Source organism: Maniola jurtina, chromosome 17, assembly GCF_905333055.1.
Source record: "Maniola jurtina chromosome 17, ilManJurt1.1, whole genome shotgun sequence".
In the NCBI taxonomy this organism is placed as follows: domain Eukaryota; kingdom Metazoa; phylum Arthropoda; class Insecta; order Lepidoptera; family Nymphalidae; genus Maniola; species Maniola jurtina.
In genome coordinates, this window is record NC_060045.1 from 9,487,796 (window position 1) to 9,506,663 (window position 18,868).

The 18,868-nt window shown below is 36.8% G+C and overlaps 1 protein-coding gene across 2 annotated transcripts in view; it reads right to left on the reverse strand.

Moving 5' to 3' along the window:
* Positions 1 to 2,305: 2,305 nt before the first annotated feature.
* The window catches only part of LOC123873888 (neuropeptide CCHamide-2 receptor-like), an 80,669-nt gene continuing 64,106 nt past the window's right edge, over positions 2,306 to 18,868 (reverse strand). The window contains exons 2-8 of one of the 2 annotated variants that reach the window (XM_045918985.1): positions 16,087 to 16,291; positions 15,355 to 15,574; positions 12,121 to 12,284; positions 11,288 to 11,481; positions 6,710 to 6,830; positions 4,014 to 4,193; positions 2,306 to 3,209 (exon numbers count right to left, since the gene is read on the reverse strand). In XM_045918985.1, coding sequence (XP_045774941.1) covers positions 3,047 to 3,209; positions 4,014 to 4,193; positions 6,710 to 6,830; positions 11,288 to 11,481; positions 12,121 to 12,284; positions 15,355 to 15,574; positions 16,087 to 16,283 — 1,239 coding nt within the window. In that variant the 5' untranslated portion in view covers positions 16,284 to 16,291 and the 3' untranslated portion in view covers positions 2,306 to 3,046. Of the gene's footprint in view, positions 3,210 to 4,013; positions 4,194 to 4,225; positions 4,409 to 6,709; positions 6,831 to 11,287; positions 11,482 to 12,120; positions 12,285 to 15,354; positions 15,575 to 16,086; positions 16,292 to 18,868 lie in introns of both variants that reach the window. The other variant, XM_045918984.1, reaches the window with a different exon arrangement.

Below are 18,868 nucleotides of genomic sequence, written 5' to 3' on the forward strand. Positions count from 1 at the left end.
ATAGATGAATCTATGTCAATAAAATACCCATAGACACCTATTACGTCTATACCACTTAAGGCCCCAGTACACAATGGCCCATGCGGGCCCACTACAGGCCATCGCCATTGTGTACAGGGGGTAATGGTATATAATGGCGGACAATTGTCAATCGTGGCGCGCAATCGGGGAGTTGTCGGTTTTTTGGGCACACTTCAAAGGAATCGTGGCGTAGCGTGGCCTGTGGTGTTTACACAATCGGCCATTGTTTAGTTCGTCACCGGCCGCTGACCGGGATAGTACGCAGCCGTAATTACTTCGACGTCCATCGCAAGTGGTTTGCCAGGCAGCAATGAGCCATGCGCCATTGTGTGAACACCAAGTGATCGTGGCCTACAATTGTGCATTGCAAAGCGTGGCCCATCACAGACCATTGTGTACTGGGCGCTTAAGAACTCTGTGACTTGGGTACAATTTTAGTAAAACCAAGTAGGTACAACTTCATGACTAATACTAGCGGCACCTATATTGGTGTTAAATTAAGTACATAATATACTGACTGAACCACCGCTACTCTGTCTGTAGTTGTGTTTTAGGTCTCCATGTACTGTTTCGAGCTCATTCTAAAACACTAAGAAAGTGTTCACACTGCCAAGCGTGAAAACCGCGCTCCTGCCCTCACTATTGTCTTCTGTGTGACGTGTTTAATACAACTCCTTGGATTACAGATTGTACATTCCAATGCTGCGGTTAATGCGTTTTTCAACGGCATTTCCCGATAACCGCAAGTGTAGCCACGATCAACGCGATAAAAGCAACGACATTCACATTGCCGTTTGGCGTTAAACGACTTTAACCCCAATTCAATGCTGTCTAATGTGTGGCCAATCAGTTTAACGCGTTGATTATTATCAGCGGAATATTATCATAGCGTTGTTGGGCATTGACGTTAACCTAAATGTGGCCCGAGCATAAACGTAACTAAATGTCGTATAACGTATTCTTCATTGCTGAGGTTTCTGACTCCTTTCGGTTTTTCATTGGATAGTAATCTCGGGTTTCTATATCCTTCGGCATACGAATCGGCTATGAGTAATAGTTCAATTTAAACTTTATTATTTGTTTCTTAACGATTAATTATTATCCGATGTTAGTGATAACAATCGGAACTGACGACTTAGGGCGGGCGCACATATGGCGGAACGCACCGCAGAGCATTTTTCACAATCAAAATATTATCGACATTGGCCTCATTGAAATAATATCTAAAATCAATTGTGCATCCATGCGGATACTCGCGCATCCGTGCGCAGTCCCGCGCGTGCTCGCGCATTCTCTCGTAGAAATTCGCGTAATGTGTCACGCGATTAGAAAACTTCGCGGACATGCTCTGCACTGCGCTCCGCCATATGTGCGCCGGCCCTTAATGTAGAGCACATTAGGCCGGCGCACATATGGCCGAAGGATAGAGGAATCGAAAAGACCAAAGTCGATCATCCATCCAGAACTGTCACAACTACGCCGCCCACCCCTCAAACAATTAACTTACCCATATAAAACTTACAAAAGATACAAAAGTTAAAACAATGAACATGCGACAGAAAATCTGTGCCATGTTGAAATTTTAATGCGGAATTGAATATAAATCATTGTTATTAATAACACAGGTGTACATTTTAATTAACAGACAATGACAATAATTTCTGTGAAGTTTCATAATGACAAATTGTCCAAATAATTAATATTAATTAACAACTGATATTTAATTTTTGAACGTTATTTTGTCATTGTTGTGTTTTATATTGGAAACTAGCTTACGTCCGTGACTTCGTCCGCGTGGATTACGGTTTCAAAACCATATTTTACCCCCTTGGGGGTTGACAAAGGTCCTTTCTTAGCGGATGTTTACGTCATAATAGCTATCGGCTTGCCAATTTCAACCCGATCCGTCCAGTAGATTGAGCTGTGTGTTGTTAGATCAGTCAGTCAGTCAACCTTTCCCTTGTATATATTTAGGAGATAATGCATTTGGGTTTATTTTAATTCTTTCTTAGTGGATGCCTACTTCATTATAGCTATTTGCATTCTGCATGCCAAACAGCCGATTCTTCCACTTTGAGCTGTGTGTTAAGAAATCAGTCAGTTTCCTTTTATATATTTACATAGTGCATATGGGTTTATTTCAAATTTTTCTTATCTTTTTATTTAAATCTATATAAATAAGTTTCAATTAATTTTGTCGTTCAGATTTTTTAAACTATGTCATATTTTTGTAATTATAATATGAATTACATAAAATTGACATAGTTTTATATCTATCTATCTATATATATTAGTATCTATTTTCAATTTTCTTATCTTACATTAATTACTAGCTGTCTATCTTTGACATAATTCATGAACTCATCTGCGCATGCAAAATCCGCTATGTATTTTTAAAGAATTTTCGTTTTTGATGTCATTTTGTTCAATCTTGAAAGGCATGAAATTACCCGTGCTAGCGTATGTGCTAGTCAAAGGGGTAATCTTTTTAGCTATGTGATTTTGATTAAATAGTACAGTTTTTTCAAAAAGTTTAAGTTTAATGGAGTCGCCTGAAAACTTGTGGTTTTTCACATAGCGGAATTTTCATGCGCAATGACGTTATTCACTTTTCTAACTTTACATAACTATCTTCCCATAAGTACATAATATTTATTAAAGTTATTCACGAAATTATTGGAATTATTCGCTTTTCCTTACTTCACATCACTGTCTATCTTTATTCTGTATGACGCCATTCATGAAGTTATTGGAATTATTCACTTTTCCTTACTTTACATCACTATCTATCTTTCTCTGACGTCATTCCTGAAGTTATTGGAATTATTTTCTTTTACTTTTACACCATGTTCTTTGACATCATTCATGAAGTTATTGAAATTGTTCACTTTTCATAACTGGTTACCTTCAACACATTTTCACTAACGTAATTCATGAAATTATTGGAATTATTCACTTTCCTTTCTTTCTCTGGAGACATTCATTTATTGGAATTATTCACCTTTTCCTAACTTTACATCAACGTCTATCTTTCGATACGCTTTTCGTTGACGTCATTCATGAAGTCATTGGAATCCCTAACTGTCATTATGGTGACACCGTCAGTACTGTTCCTCAATATGATGTTATTCTTCTTCTTTGTGCTGCCGTAGTCGTAGTTCGATATAACGATGCTCTCCGTTGGGTTCCTGTTGGGAATAAAACTCCGATTAAGCACTAGTAAAGATAACATGATATTCATAATTATTATGATAGTATTTTTAACTACACTTGAAAGAAATTTTCTAAATAATTTTTAAATACATTTCAAAATCGTTATCATACATACATATTACCGATATTAAATATCGGTTCGAATCCTGCCAGTTACGATATTTTTGATATAGGCGTCTTGTGGTTCTTTCTAATTAAAAATGACTATCATAGTATATTTAAATATTTTTGTAAGAAAAAAAATATACCACAAATTATATGAATATGCAGTAAAATACCTAGAGTCAGTTTGGTAGAGATGCTACTCGTAAATGGTTTCGGAAACTAGTCCGTAGTTGAGGAAATCAATTTGACTTACTCTCAAATCGACGCCCGAATTTCACCCATCAAATGTTTAACTTTGATCAAACTTCTATTATACCTATTCATTTACTTATCTAGACTTTGCAGTCTGCATGATTTTTTTATGATTTCAGTTCTTTTCCGTCTCTTCCCATTTTTGGTTTCAGACATTTTTGAAGAATTGCCCTAGGTACTGCGGAATCTGTGAAGATCCAATCCAATAGACTTATTCATTTTTAACCGACTTCCAAAAAAGGAGGAGGTTCTCAATTCGTCGGAATCTTTTTCATAACTTGACTCTATAAACCCAGCGCAGTGAAACTATGCATTTTCGCACATCTTGTGTCTTGTGCTGGAAAGGCAATCTTCCGCTGCACTACATAGATTAGAAAACTGAACAGAGTGTTTTTAAAATATTTAAAAGTTTCGTTTCCTACCTTTTGAACGTGTGCCTCTGAGAGCCCCCGACCCCCGTTTCACAATTCATCTTCATCAACCTCAAACTGTGTGTCGGTTGCAGAACATCCTTCTTACAGCAGACATATCTGATGAAGTACTTCTTGTACACGTCACTCATGCTGCATAGGGCGATCGGGTTGACGCAGGAGTTGAGAAATCTGGTAGAGATAAAGGTTTGATAAATGCGTACCTATTGCAGCGGTGTCGTTGGGTGCTTCTAAAGGAGGTCTCGCATATAGCAGTTCTGGACAGCCTAGAGCTGCATGTGGGGTGGAGCGCACTACGTCGACAGCAGAGGTAGCGATTGAAGTGTTGTCTGAAGACTCCACTCACGCAGTATAGAGCGACTGGATTAACGCAGGAGTTCAGGAAACTGGGGTTTTTAAAGAATAGGTTATGTTATTTAGTGCCTTTGCTTATATTTAACTAATGGTTAACTGTGAGCTAATTCGCACAGAGGTTTTTGAAGCCTTAATTACAGAATTCCCCTAAGTCATAGTTGGTTACTTAGATACGTCCAGAATTTATCATTCGAGCAAACATCCCGATTTGAACCAAAGGTTACTTGACATACATTAAAACATTCAGATAGCCAAATAATAATAAAATTAAAGAACTCGTGAATTTAGTGATCTCGTGAATAATTATGATAGAATATTAGTAGGTATAGATGGATTTGGATGGTTATACAAGTACCTAACAACTACTGTTAACTTTTCCAATTTATCATTTCTGCAACAATGTAGCTAGTAGGTAGTTACCTACGGCCCGTAGGTAGCTTGTATAATCCATATCCATCTACTTATACTTAATATTATAAATACCAAAGTGTGTATGTCTGTCTATCAGCTTTTCACGGCCCACCCATTAAACTGTTACTGACAAAATTTGGTGTATTGGTGTATAGCTTGCATCCCGAGGAAGGACATAGGTTACTTTTATCCTGGAAAACTAGGGACTTCCCACGGGATTTTAAAAACTTAAACCCACGCGGACGAAATCGCGCGCATCATATATATGAATAGAGTAATTGCAATTTTATGCATAATGGTGATAGAAAGTGTAATAAAAACGTCCATTTTGTATTCGACGACAGCCGATCTGATCTTAACGATGGATGCGAGTTTGTTAGCCGCGGTGAGATGCAAATTGCTCATAAATTTTACCCGTGAGCTACTTTCGAAGTACTTAGTCTAAGTTATTTGCGGACATTATCCTAAAGCTCGGAAGAGTATCTTAAAAACCAATCTTCGTAAAAATTTATATACTAAAGTTTACCACCAAACACTTTACTATCTACTTCATTATTGTTTGCCTAAATAATTTGCCTTTATAAGGTAATAAATCCAAAAAATAAACGTTATCTAAATTTTTCCTTCCAGGCGGTCATTATAGCAGCAATGTTACTTTTATTTTTTTATTTTAGCGTCCTTTTTATTACGGCAGTAGTTAAAGCTGTTAACAAAACTTTTAAATCGATTTCCAGCCACTCTGTTTTACCAAGCTTTTAAACTATGTAAACATATTTTGAACTAGCCCTATAGTTCTACGAACTACTCGTGCTATAACCATCTACATCTATCTGATCTATTACCATTTTACAATGTTAAAGCTGCTTCCGTTCTATATTTATTGCTCTAAAAATACACCATAAATCCAAACAATTTGTCAACTTAATCGTGTTATGCCCTAAACTTGTACTAAACTAAGTTTCAGATCTAAAACGGGGCTGACCTTTTGTGCCCTTCAAAAGTAATTTGCGGCAAAATTCGTAACGGACTTTATTCCTTGAAATGTTTTTGAATAGCTTCAATCTTTATTTATTTATTCTTTATTTATTTGCATTCATGTTTTACATCATAATAGAAAATAATTATAATATTACAACATGAAGCCCAGTCAGGGCGCTGCAAAGTGATTACATATAAATAAAATTTCACGTATATAAAAATTAAAAAATTAAAATTAAAAATTAAAAATTAAAAAAATTAAAAAATCTTTGTAGTATACTAGTGAATTTATATGTAAGTATTTATGCAAATATACAGGGTCAAATTAAAAATACCAGAAAGCTCTCGGTACGTAATTATTATCATTTAAACCAACAACTTTTGTTCTACGACTTTTTTTAACTCGGTATTTTGTGAAATATTAAATATTCAAAGGTACTTTGAAATAAACAATTATTTCAAAAAAAAGTTAAAAGAGTATCTAATTAATAAATACTATGCAATTAGTGAATACTTGGGTTAATAATAATGGAATCATTTAAAATAATTGTTGCAATATTTACATTTTTATTTACTATTATAATTGACATTCTATTTTTCTTATATTAATTTTAAGCAATTTTATTGAATTGAGTTTAGATATTTTATACCTCAATACATTTTCTTTGTTAATTATAATTTTCAATTTCAGTTCATCGGAATTATAGTTCATTGTCACTGATGTAATTAATATAATATTGTAAATGCTGCCTATTGCACACCATTATAATGGTAAATACACTGTGACCTAAAAAAACTTTTCAACCATCTATTGTAAAACGTGTATTTAAAATGAATAAATTATGGTCATGATTATGATTATTATGATTATAATTATGGATGAATCATAAATAATCAATCATCTGACGATTTTAAACTACAAAATAATAATAATAAAAACTAACCTGAGACAGAATGCGATTATTCTCAGTGCATGAATAAAATCATTGTAGTCTGTCTGAGCCGTCGGCGATAGGTAGAACCACACTTCTAGAGCGTGATATGGCAGGAAACAGATGAAAAACACTGAAACAAAAGCTGCATTAAAATTTCATATAATATGTTGGTTTGATTAGTAGAAAAAAATAGACATAGGTAATGAAGAAAAACAAAATTATTTCCCATAACTCAAAATTTAAAAATCCCCGACACAAAAACCTCTATAAGAACACTAGAAAAGAGCTGATAACTTTCAAACGGCTGAACCGATTTTCTTCGATTATAGCTACTATAAACTTCGATTATAACACTCTCGATCAAGACATCTTTCTAACAAAAAAAACTAAATTAAAATCGGTTCATTCGTTTAGGAGCTACGATGCCACAGACAGATACACAGATACACACGTCAAGTAGCTTGATCAAGCAAACAAAACTACGTGCTCGACGTCAAGCCACTTGACCGTCTACGAAGTCCTTTTCATCCTCGTGCCTCGGAGAGCTCGCAAAGTCATTTGACCTGCGGCTGATCTTTCTCTGGTCTTGTCAGATTGACGTCCCTTTGGACTATAGGAAATACCTTAAAGGGAAAGGGAGCAGTTAGCTACTATCTGCTCGAATCCTTACAGCCATCTACCTAGCTAATTGAATATTGAGTATCCAAAGTCAAACTCTGCTTTCGTTACGAGTTACGACGAACTCCAGCCATCGAAGTTGAAGCCACAGGCGGACATGCTAAATGGGAAACATCATTTTCTCTGCATATAATATGAAGCTACAACCTTTTACATCAGTGTAGATTTGGTGAGTTTTAAGTTAAAAACGTTGGCTGTGTATCGGTCCTGTCAATATCCTACGGTCATTCAGTTCATTGAGCCATAATCTTAGAAGACTCTAAAACAGTTCATGACAGGAGAACTTGTGACAAAACGCCGCGGCTTCGGCGTCACTGGCAGGCGTAAAATGTTCCTACATTTGACGCTAGGTAGCCTATGAATCGCTTTATATATATTTTTCTTTGATTTTACGTCACCCATCGCCTAATATTGGACATATCATTGATTCAGGGTCAAACCGAGAGTTCTCTCACTCTAGTTCCCTTTGTCTCTACTTTTTACAGGTAATAAATATTGCAATATCAAACTTTGCCTCCATTATAATAAAATTCAGCTACTGAAGTTTAGTAGCCGAGGGTGGATATGCTAAAGAGGACATTAACGTTCTTCAATAGATATAGGTAGGTACATAGAATCCTTTGCACCAGTATCGATTTTTAGGGTTCCGTATGTCCAGATAAAAAAGGAAACCTTATATACACTTCGTTGTCTACCTGTCTGTTGTGTCTGTCAAGACCCGTCTAGAGAATCAAAAACTATAGGGTACTTCCCGTTGACCTAGACTCATGAAATTTTGCAGGTAGCAATGTCAAGCACAAATAAAAGGAAAACTCCGAAAACCGTCAATTTGTAGTTACGCCACAAAATAAAAGAAAAATGTTTTTTCTTATACATGGTACGGAACCCTTTGTATGCGAGTCCAACTCGCACTTGACCGGGATTCAGTAGGCGATCTCAAATGAAAATAAAAAAGAAATGACCCGTGTATCGTAAATTGGGGTTGGATTTTATTGTCTCGAAGTTAACAAGCTGACATTATACGTTTGGTTGAAAGGTATATATAAGTTGAAGCTAAGAATCGTCGTGTTATTTGCCTTTTATGGACTAAAAGCAGCGAAGGCCACCCCTTCGTTATTTTTTAACAGCTGAAAACTCTGCATTTTGCAAATCAAAATAATTAAGAACACGTGCTGAAGCAACGATTTTTGACTTTTGAATATCTCAGCATTCAAAAGTCAAAAATATCTCAATATTAAGGGATCAAAGGAACTAGAAAAATGCACTGAAGCAGATGAGCTTGCGTGTAATTGGCATAAAACTGAGTAGAGTCAAAAAGCTACGTTAGAGCTTATTCCCATCAACTAATGATAACGACTTCGCTTGTTATTCCCAATTTAATTATATTACCCACTGTAGTAATATAATGTATCCGAAATACAATTTAGTAGGAAAACATTCGAAGTTCCATATAATTCGGTAATGCGAACAATAGGAAACATAACAATAGTAAGTATTTATTTGAAAAGCTCCAAAAAGAACTCTTCAAATAATAATGTTACGATATCGTACCAGTAATTGGCTATCGCAACAAAAGGATCGTAATCCTGAAAGTGGTTCATTGTATTCTAGCAAACCCAAGAAATTATACAATGTGTCCCAGGGCTAAGTGACCGCCCGGCGTTTATAGAATATTTGGACAAAATTATTAACAAATAACCTTAAAGTAGAGGTCTAATCCATGTAGTTTTTTTTTTTTACTGGGTTTTTGATTTTCAATGAGCGATATACCCAGCATGGCCCGCTCCATTGCTCGCTGTACCACTTGCAGTGATGATAGGTGATATAAACTAGATGACCTACAATTTCTCAGAACAATGTTTATAGCTATATCAAACATGTACCAAAATACAATTATCTATGTTTCACCGTGTATTTCATTAAGTTCTAGGCCTACACATTCGTTCTATTCGATATTTCCAAACATTTCCACAAAGGTTTTCCAGTTAAAGCTAAATGCTGTACTCTGTAATCAGTGAAATTTTCATTTAATTTGCATACAAGGTTTTGTGAATTCACAACTAACAAAGTACCTAACTGAATATTATGTTTCATAAAGAGAATTTCCGAACACGAAGCGAACTTTTTCCATCTCCCTCAAAGGCAGCCATACAATATTATATCGTTCACGATTTTACCTGCCGAATCCATATTGTTATCTATACTACCTACGCATATACTATATATACTCGTACTATTGCAATATTATATTACTAGCTGATGCCGCGTGGATTTAAGTTCCCGCTGGAACTCTTTGATTTTCCAGGATAAAAAAAGTAGTCTTTGTCACTCTCCAGGTCTTTAACTATAGGTACTCATCCAAATCACGTCAATGGTTGCTCTACAAGCTAATAAAATTAAGCTTTTGGTTCCTTGTATATCATGGACTTCCGCAAAATAATTCTATACTACATTTAAAATCTTGCTCTGTTGCGACTTGATAACCTAAGAACAAACCAATAAACCATTAAACCAACAAACCGACACACGTTCACATTTATGTTCTGGGTATTGATTGAATTGGTAGTGATAAAAAATTGGCAAAAGACAACTAACAATACAATGCCTAGGAATTATATGTACCTAATGGTAAATGACAGATCACATTATTTTATACTTCACGAAACTAACCTAGTATTAGAACAACTAGATATTCTATAGAATGACTGAATTGTATACATTGCCAGTGACATAGCCATTAATGGAAAATCTATATCCTACCATCGTCCCTACATGCATCTAAATTGACGAGTGCGAACGCTTCCACTATCTTATCAGTGTCAATTGCTTCAGTGGTTAAATAGACCATTCGAGTGGTTTGAATTCATTTTAAAAGCTTTTTGTTTGATTTTCAATTGAATTGAAAATAGGTTTTCAAACCTGACTAGAATTTTTATCGTATGAACCAGATAGTATCAATCCAAGATATTTTAAATTGAAACTACCAAAAAGCTCTTTTTTATAAAAGTTATATTAATAAAATGGTTACAGTAACTAGAAAAGAGCTGATAACTTTCAAACGGCTGAACCGATTTTCTTGGATTATAGCTAAGAACACTCTTTCAAACAAATTAAAATCGGTTCATTAGTTTAGGAGCTCTGATGCCACAGACAGATACACAGATACATAGGTCAAACTTATAACTCCCCTCTTTTTGGGTCGGGGGTTAAAAATAAGTCGCAGCAGTGGTGGGATTATCAATAGATCTGCAATTGCCAAATGACACAGGGTCTGAAAGACCCCTACATAACCGCAAATATCAAGAAGAAGAAAACAGTGGCGGAGATGTGGCTTGTGGAAAGCTTTCTTTCGTATTAGATAAATTGAAAGGTTGAATGAAGAACTAATCGCGTGTTTGCAAAGACCTTCGCATTCGCATCCAACTTTGAAAATTTGTAATACCGAATAGAATTATTAATCACCTTCTGCACAGGTTCAAGATCGAAGCACTTTTTTCATGATGCCAGCCATAGTAATTATGCTAGTAATGCAATCGAGATACGTTAGCAGATGTCTCTTTTGTTATTAATTTAATAAATAAAAAACCGGTCACGTACGAGTCGGGCGAAGGGTTCCGTAAGGTTCCGTATCATCGTAAAAGAACACTTTCATGTCTGCGTCATTTACATGTGATTTAGTATTTTTTCGTGGACAAATTTTAATTTTTTTTATGATGTAGCTACAATTTTTGTTTTCCTTTACATGTTCTATAAGACCTACCTACACGCCGACGATTCTAGGTCAACGGGAAGTACCCTATAGGTTTTTTGACATACACGTCGGACAGACAGACTGACATCAAAGTGATCCTTTAAGGATTCCTTTTCCTTTTGAGGTACTGGGACCCTGAAAACTATAGTAAAACTCACCAATAACAAATATCAAGACCATGCAAGCGACAGACTTCCGTGCCTTTGCCTGTGCTTCGCCTTGCCCGCCGTGTAGCGCGCCCGGCATCTCCCTGGTACTTGCCAGCAATCGTTGCGCCATCAGTGAGTAGAAGAATGCGATTACGAGGAGCGGGAGCGCGTAGTAAATGATCGCTTTCGATAATGTCATCCATCTAAAGGAACGGAATATGATCAGAATGGTATTTTTCAATAAATGAGCAGTTATTAAAAAGAGGTTTTTTTTCATAAATCTGAACAGCAAAATTTTGAAAGATACGGAAATACTATATAGTGCGACGTAGATGTAGGCCCTAACCATAAAATGTGATAGCAGAATGTTGCATTAAAATCATGTACTTGTAATACAAGGAACAATAACGCACGCCACATTAGTATCGTGGGTCCACCGATTGTTCGGTAGTTTGAACGCTTACAGTTTTTTGTAATATAACTTCTAAGAGTCCTGTCTACATGCTGCCATAGCGCTTTAGCTATGTCTATCCAGGTCTTTAGAACAAGTAAGCTGCTAACAAAATCTTTACTATTAGGAACAGTACCTAGGTTAGCCATTAAAATAAAGTAAATAACCCTTTGAACGTGATCAATGGCCACACGTCAAATACCATTTTCGCACTAAAGAGAAGCAATCTTAAATTGTTGTGACTTAACGATACTTTTACTACAACAAGGCATTTTAACCAATAGCGAGAGGATGTCGACCAAGGTAAAAATTGAGCCCCTATTATTATAATCATTGTGTTTAGTGAGTAATGTCAAAAAATCACACACAATTTTTATTTAATAATACTTACTTAGCATAATTATCCCAAGTCTCAGGATAGGGCGAGCAGTATATAATCGATACGTTGTTGTCGATATCATGAGTGATAGTGCTGGAAAATAGCGCTGCAGGCGCTGCGAAGATCAGAGCAGCCGCCCAGATGATTGTGGCGCAAACTAGCGGGAGCTTGCGAAGCTAGAACAAGGTAAACATATTATATTGACGCCATAAAGAATCAAAGTTTATTACTTTTTCCGTAAATAAGACGCCACAGCCATAAACACTGATTGTTATGGTTGTAAGTGTCACGTTTATAACCTATAGGTAAGCACTTTGATGATTAAAGTGACTAAACTTCAAAGATGGTCATCCATGTAGTTTAATCATCATTTCAGCCTGCGTCCACTGCTAAACATAGTCCTTTCCCAAAGAGCGGCACCACACCCAGTCCTCAGCCTTCCTCATCAAGGACAATCACACTACTCTTATTTATTCGCGGTCTCCACTCCAGATTGTTCCAGCTCCACCAGCCATCACTCCTACCGTGCGACAACAAGCCACGAGAAAGTCCTCGCGGCTTTTTAATCGTACTAATTGTGCTTGGCCTGACGGTTTATCTCTAGGTTGTGAAGATTAGATGTCAATCCACCTGAACGGTTGATTGTATTGATAGCCTGCGATGTGAGCAATTGATTAATTAAATTAACTCTGCTTAGATAACGGCATAATTTCCGTTGTTCGAGATAATTATAATGGAGCTTCAGGAAGCCATTCAACAGGCGATAGAGGGTAGGTATATTACGCTCGGAGTATCTTAACTTGATCAAACAGAATGAGAAAGGAATAAAGAAAGATAAAAAAAAGCATACAAATGTACATTTTCATTTGTGTTACCACCCCAAATGGGTGTACAGCTTAGCATAATGTCTTGCATCACATGTCATTGTGTCGAAAAGTATAAATAAAAATGCAGGCCGCTTATTTTCAACTGTGACCCGGACCCGTAGCAGTGATCAGCAGATCCGTATGATATGGAAGAAAGCAAATATAGCAATAGACCGAATAATTGATAAACGTTGTAGTCCCAAGGTGCTCAAATGCATCACGCCACACAAAATGCAGCGTTGGGGCAGCCAGATAAAGTTTACTTTTGTAGAAATCAAACTTTGAGAGGAAGACCTAAAATAACTTTCTCAATTAAATTATTAATTGTGGCTTTATTAATAACGGCTAGTTCCAGCTGTTCGAGATAAATATACTGCGAGTACTCAGTCTCAGCGGGCAATAGAGAGAGCATGTGTATTGAGAATGTACGGTAGGTACGTGATCAAATCAGAAATGAAGAGATACAACCAATCCCCAAAGCAACCTCAGCAACCCGCACATTGGTTGCTAGTTAGAACGGTTTCAGTTACCATTTTTTTTGTGCGTAAACCTCGTAGTACACACGGACATCTAGTACAGTTCATACGTGCTGATAAACTCATAATATAGGCACAAGCCTCGAAATGAATGACGCGCGAGTGAAGCAGGTATGTTAGCGCGTATCAGCCAAAATGAGCGTAAACCCGCAGAATAACAATAGCCTGAAACCACCCTGACCATTGGTTCGAGCGAACATGCTGGAACAAGCGTTTGATTTTTGAAGCGCGAAATATACCATGCATGTATACGCGTATAAGTCAAAACGAGTGTAAAATGCACTGAAAAAACGCTAGTCTAAAACCACTTATCTCTGTATTACCATTTCGACTCTGTAATACTGGTTCGAGCGAACACGCTGAAAATAGCTGAAATAAGCGCTTGCACGCGCATTCGATTTCTCGAAATGCTAGCACGCGCATTCGTTTTATCGAAGCGCGAAATATAACGCGCGTGTAAGGACGTATCAGTCAAAATGGGCGAAATGCGCTGGAAAAACAATAGTCTGAAATCTGCCCTCTTTCGAAGACAAGTGTAAATTAAAAATTTATAACAGTAACTAGAAAAGAGCTGATAACTTTCAAACAGCTGAACCGATTTTCTTAGATTATAGCTAAGAACACTCTCGATCAAGCCACCTTTCAAAGAAAAAAAACTAAATTAAAATTGGTTCATTAGTTTAGGAGCTACGATGCCACAGACAGATACACAGATACACACGTCAAACTTATAACCCCTCCCCCTTTTTTGGGTCGGGGGGGTTTTTTTTTTCTTTAAATCTGGCTTTACTCTGATTAGCCAATGTCAAGTTTGTGATATTTTCAAGTTATTGAATTTATACAAATATGGACTCCGTCTGCGCCGGCGCCCGCCGACATACGCGCGGCGGCGCCCCTTTAGAGCGCTTCCCAGTCAGTTCCACCACCAAAAAACACCAACTAACACAAAAACCAGCCACTCTTAACAAAAAAAAAACACTCCAAACAAGCACAGCACGCGCGCCAGCAAACGCCATCACAGACGAAGTCTGGGTCGGGGGTTAAAAATATAATCTGTATACCTACTGTAAATAGAATTCTACGTTTAGGGCTAACAATATACATGAGGTATTTCTTTGTTGCATTGTCATTGTTGGCACAGGATAGTTAATTTAGTTGCTAATTGCGACATGAGAGACATCCTAAACTACACAAACGCCTTTAATTAGGAAGTTGCCTCGAACTTGTTAGTGGAACTCCGTAGTGAATTGTTGGAGACGTGTTTGCTTGGTTATGCCATATAACTTAATATCAATGTCAGTGACACAAATGCAATTTAACCTCTTATGTAAATTTATTTAATAATTACTACATGGTAGGCGCATTTATAACTGTAAGTTTTACTCACCTATGTAACTTAAGTAATTAATTGACAGCGAATTTACTAAGATAAAAGTACGTATAAGAGTGTTTACGTTAGTTAAGTCGTAAGTTAATCATGTAAGCCACAAAAGTTAAAAAAAAATTGATTTACATCCATTATCATGAAGTTTTTATGAAAAAAATACCGTTTAAGAAAAAAATTCCACCCAAGTTTTTAGCAACTACCTAGCATTTACCCATGCTAGGTAGTTTCTAAAAACTTGGGTGGATTTTTGATGGACCTTTACCAATTAGTTGTCGAATTATAGACATCTATAATTGTAGGGCAAAGGTATTTAGCAAGATCTCCACAAAGCACATGCCGTTTGTATCTGGTGGCTCCCAGCTACTCACCACCTTGGGTCGAGCACACATCACACACAAGCACTTTAGCCGATTCTTCGAACTAAGGTAAAGAAATATAACTGACTGACTGACCATACCTGTAGCTTCCTAAAAGGGTTGACGATCGCGCAGTATCTTTCAGCCGATAGAGCTGTTAGAGTGAACACGGAGACTCCAATGCTTATGTCCTTCCCCGTCTCCGATATCCTGCATATAGCCTCGCCCCAGGGCCACGACTCCAGCGTGTAGATGACCGATACGAAAGGCACGCAGATAAGGATGACGAGGAGATCCGCCAGCGCCAGGGAGAATATGTATCTATGGAAAAAATAATTTGATAGCTTTAGTAACAAAGGATGAATCCAGCGGAAAAAGTGCACAATATTTCGCCCGTGTGGGTAGATTCTCTTTAACGTTTTGTCCCCGCTAGTAAAATAATTTCCATACGACACTTTCTAGCTAGGAAGGCGCTAGGAATTCGCGGTATTTTCTACTCGTGAAATTGCCTTTGGTTTTTTATGTTAACGCTTGACTTCAAATCAAATTCTAGAAGTTTTGGTTTGAAGTTAGCGCCAACGTAGTCTAAGGATAAAACTGGTGGAACTATGCGTTGTTTCACGGAATTTGATCGCAAAATTTCAAAGAAAATTTAGCGGAAAATTATGACGGAAATTCATAGATTTGGCAAAAAAAATGGACTGGATTATTTGTGTAGAAAATCCTCATAAAGATAATACTTTCATAAATTATTATCATTAACTTGATACTATAGATTAAGTTAGACCATAAATAGACGCTTTGGGTCTCTATTGCCTCATATAGGTACTCACGTATTAGGCGCATTTCGCATGCCCCTGTGCCTGATATAAACGATGACCAGCGTGCCATTCCCCAGGACGCCTACGATGAAGATGAGAGCAAATATCACCGGCACCAGGTAAGTCTCTATTCGGTCACTGTACGGCGTGTACCCACTGTCCGATGAATTGTCGTACACCAAGGCGCTCGAATTCACATTCGTATGCATTTTTCCATCTGTAACAAGAGAGAGTTAGCTACATTATGTACATTATGCAATGTAATGTAAGTATATATAAAAATTAAATTAAAAATTTAAAAAACCCCCGACACATAAACCTCTAAAAAGTAAAAAAATAATAGGTAAGTATGTATGGGCCCTTTAAGAATAGTATAAATAGTAAAGTTTTTATCTAAGCGCTCGTTGCGCCAGGGGACCGCTACCTATCATAAACTATGAAAGTCATCTGTTGTAGAAAGAATAGTCTTTGGCGGTCCCCCGACGCAACGAACGCTTGGATAAAAACTTTACTATTTATACTATTCTTAAAGGGCCCATACATACTTACCTATTATTTTTTTACTTTTTAGAGGTTTATGTGTCGGGGGTTTTTTAAATTTTTAATTTAATTTTTATTTCACGCTTTTTAAACTTTTATTCATAAATTACCGTTTATTTGTGCCATTCTAAAACCCAATTTCTATAATAATATAAATCCAATAAGGCAGCTAATATCTCTTCAAAAGTAACATCAATGTTATGTTAATTATACGTTCCATGAAATATTTTTGACCGAACATCACTAAATCAAGAATTATCTGAATGACTCACATAGTTTAACATGACCAAAACGAAATATCTGTTTCTAACATGTCGTTGCTTTAAAAATGTACCCATTTTACGTAGTCGTATAATAGTTCGCTTTTCAAGATATACCTACGATTAAATTGAAATCGACTTTCACCCGATGAAATAAGGAATAAAGTGGCTTGTATTTCATTTTGTTTGTTATTGCATGTAAAATTTTTATTTGACATAACTTTCAAAAACCGGTCAAGTGCGAGTCTGCCTCACACATGAAGAGTTCCGTACAAGTTTTTTTTTATGTAATGACAATTCAGTTGTCGGATTTTTCTGTTTACTTGGGCCACAGGAGTAGAGTGCTTGGGCTATAAGATATTGCTACCTGCCTTTCATGATTCTACGTAAACGGGAAGTACCCAATTTATAAGTTTTGATTCTCTTGAAAGATGACACACAGACAGACAAAAAAGTGGTGAAGGAAAACACCGTCAGGAAACCTGCATGCTTAAGAGTTGGCCATAATGCTCCCTCAAAGGTGCGTGAGGTGTGCCAATACGTGCTTGGCCAGTGTGGTAGCTTCTCATTCTGAGAGGAGACTTGTGCTCAGTAGTAAGCCGGCGATGGGTTGATCCTGATGATGATGAATTTTAACGTATTTTGTCAAAATAAATAAGCTGAGTTCAAGCAGATAAAATATAAAGAAGGTGCGCCTAATGCATCATCCAAACCTGCGCGACAAAGCAACTACGATGCGGGAACCTCAGCCGCGCGGAGGGTCATCACCTCCTACGATATTTAATGGTGCCATGCACACTTACGCGACTAAAACAGTCGAGGCTACATCTTTTTTTTCTACAGATACCTACTGAACCCTAAAAATAGTTTGACTATGGTTTGGGTTTGGGTTGATTGTTCGTGGCATCGATGGTTCGTGGCCTTTGGTTGATTGTTGGATATTATAATTGAATTGATGTTTTCCGTTTAACTGTGATTATAATATTTTATAAATTAGAAACTCCGCGCCTACGATCCAAAGTATCGGAGTTTTCCAAAACATTATTTTCAAATAAATAATTATGTATCTAAGCAACGTCCATCTTGACAGCTTGACATTTGCCAATTGACATAATATTATGAACCTCTGCTACAATAGTGAAAGATCCCAGGGCCACCAGCCGTCACGTATTTTCTGACGAACAAAATGTGGACGATTGAGTAGTGTTAGTATGTACTAAGAACGCAAGCCTACAGACCTCCTAGCTTGCTTAGACGGCCAATTTTCAGGTATCAGGTAATCAAGGTACATAAAAACATTACTTACCTCACGTGAATTCTCCAATTTTTTTAATTTTTAGCTGTTTTTTTTAAATATTAATAATTAATTGACATAAGTAAACTATAAGAGAGTGAGAGAGAAGTCAATATATCCTAATACATGTCTTACTCAGTCTCATGCGCGTAGATAATGATGCCCTCGCGCTCAAACCCACAGAGGCATTAAAATTGAATTTAGGGGATGATTGGCCCTCTGGATCGGTCTGTCTTCTTGTAAAAGGTTTTGAAATAGTTGTCTGGTGGACATATATAAAAATGGAGCATCAGAATTTACGTGCAGTTAAGTAATTACTTATTTTGGGAGCTTTAAAGCGTCTGCAAAGCAATACGGCCGACGCGGGAAGTGTCTGGGAGTATTGGCGACATATTTTTAAGGATATTGCCTAAAATATACGTAAAAATCAGTTTGGAGAATTTACGTGAGGTAAGTAATGGTTTTATGTACCTTGATTATCAGATACCTGAAAATTGGCCGTCTAAGCAAGCTAGCACGTAGGCTAGGCATGCTTTCTTAGTACTTACTAACACTACTCAATCGTACATATTTCCTGTGTCAGAAAATACGTAACCTCTGGTGGTCCTGGGATAAAAGTAATAAGAAAACCAGAAAAGAGCTGATAACTTCCAAACGGCTGAACCAATTTTTTTGGATTATAGCTAAGAACACTCTCGAT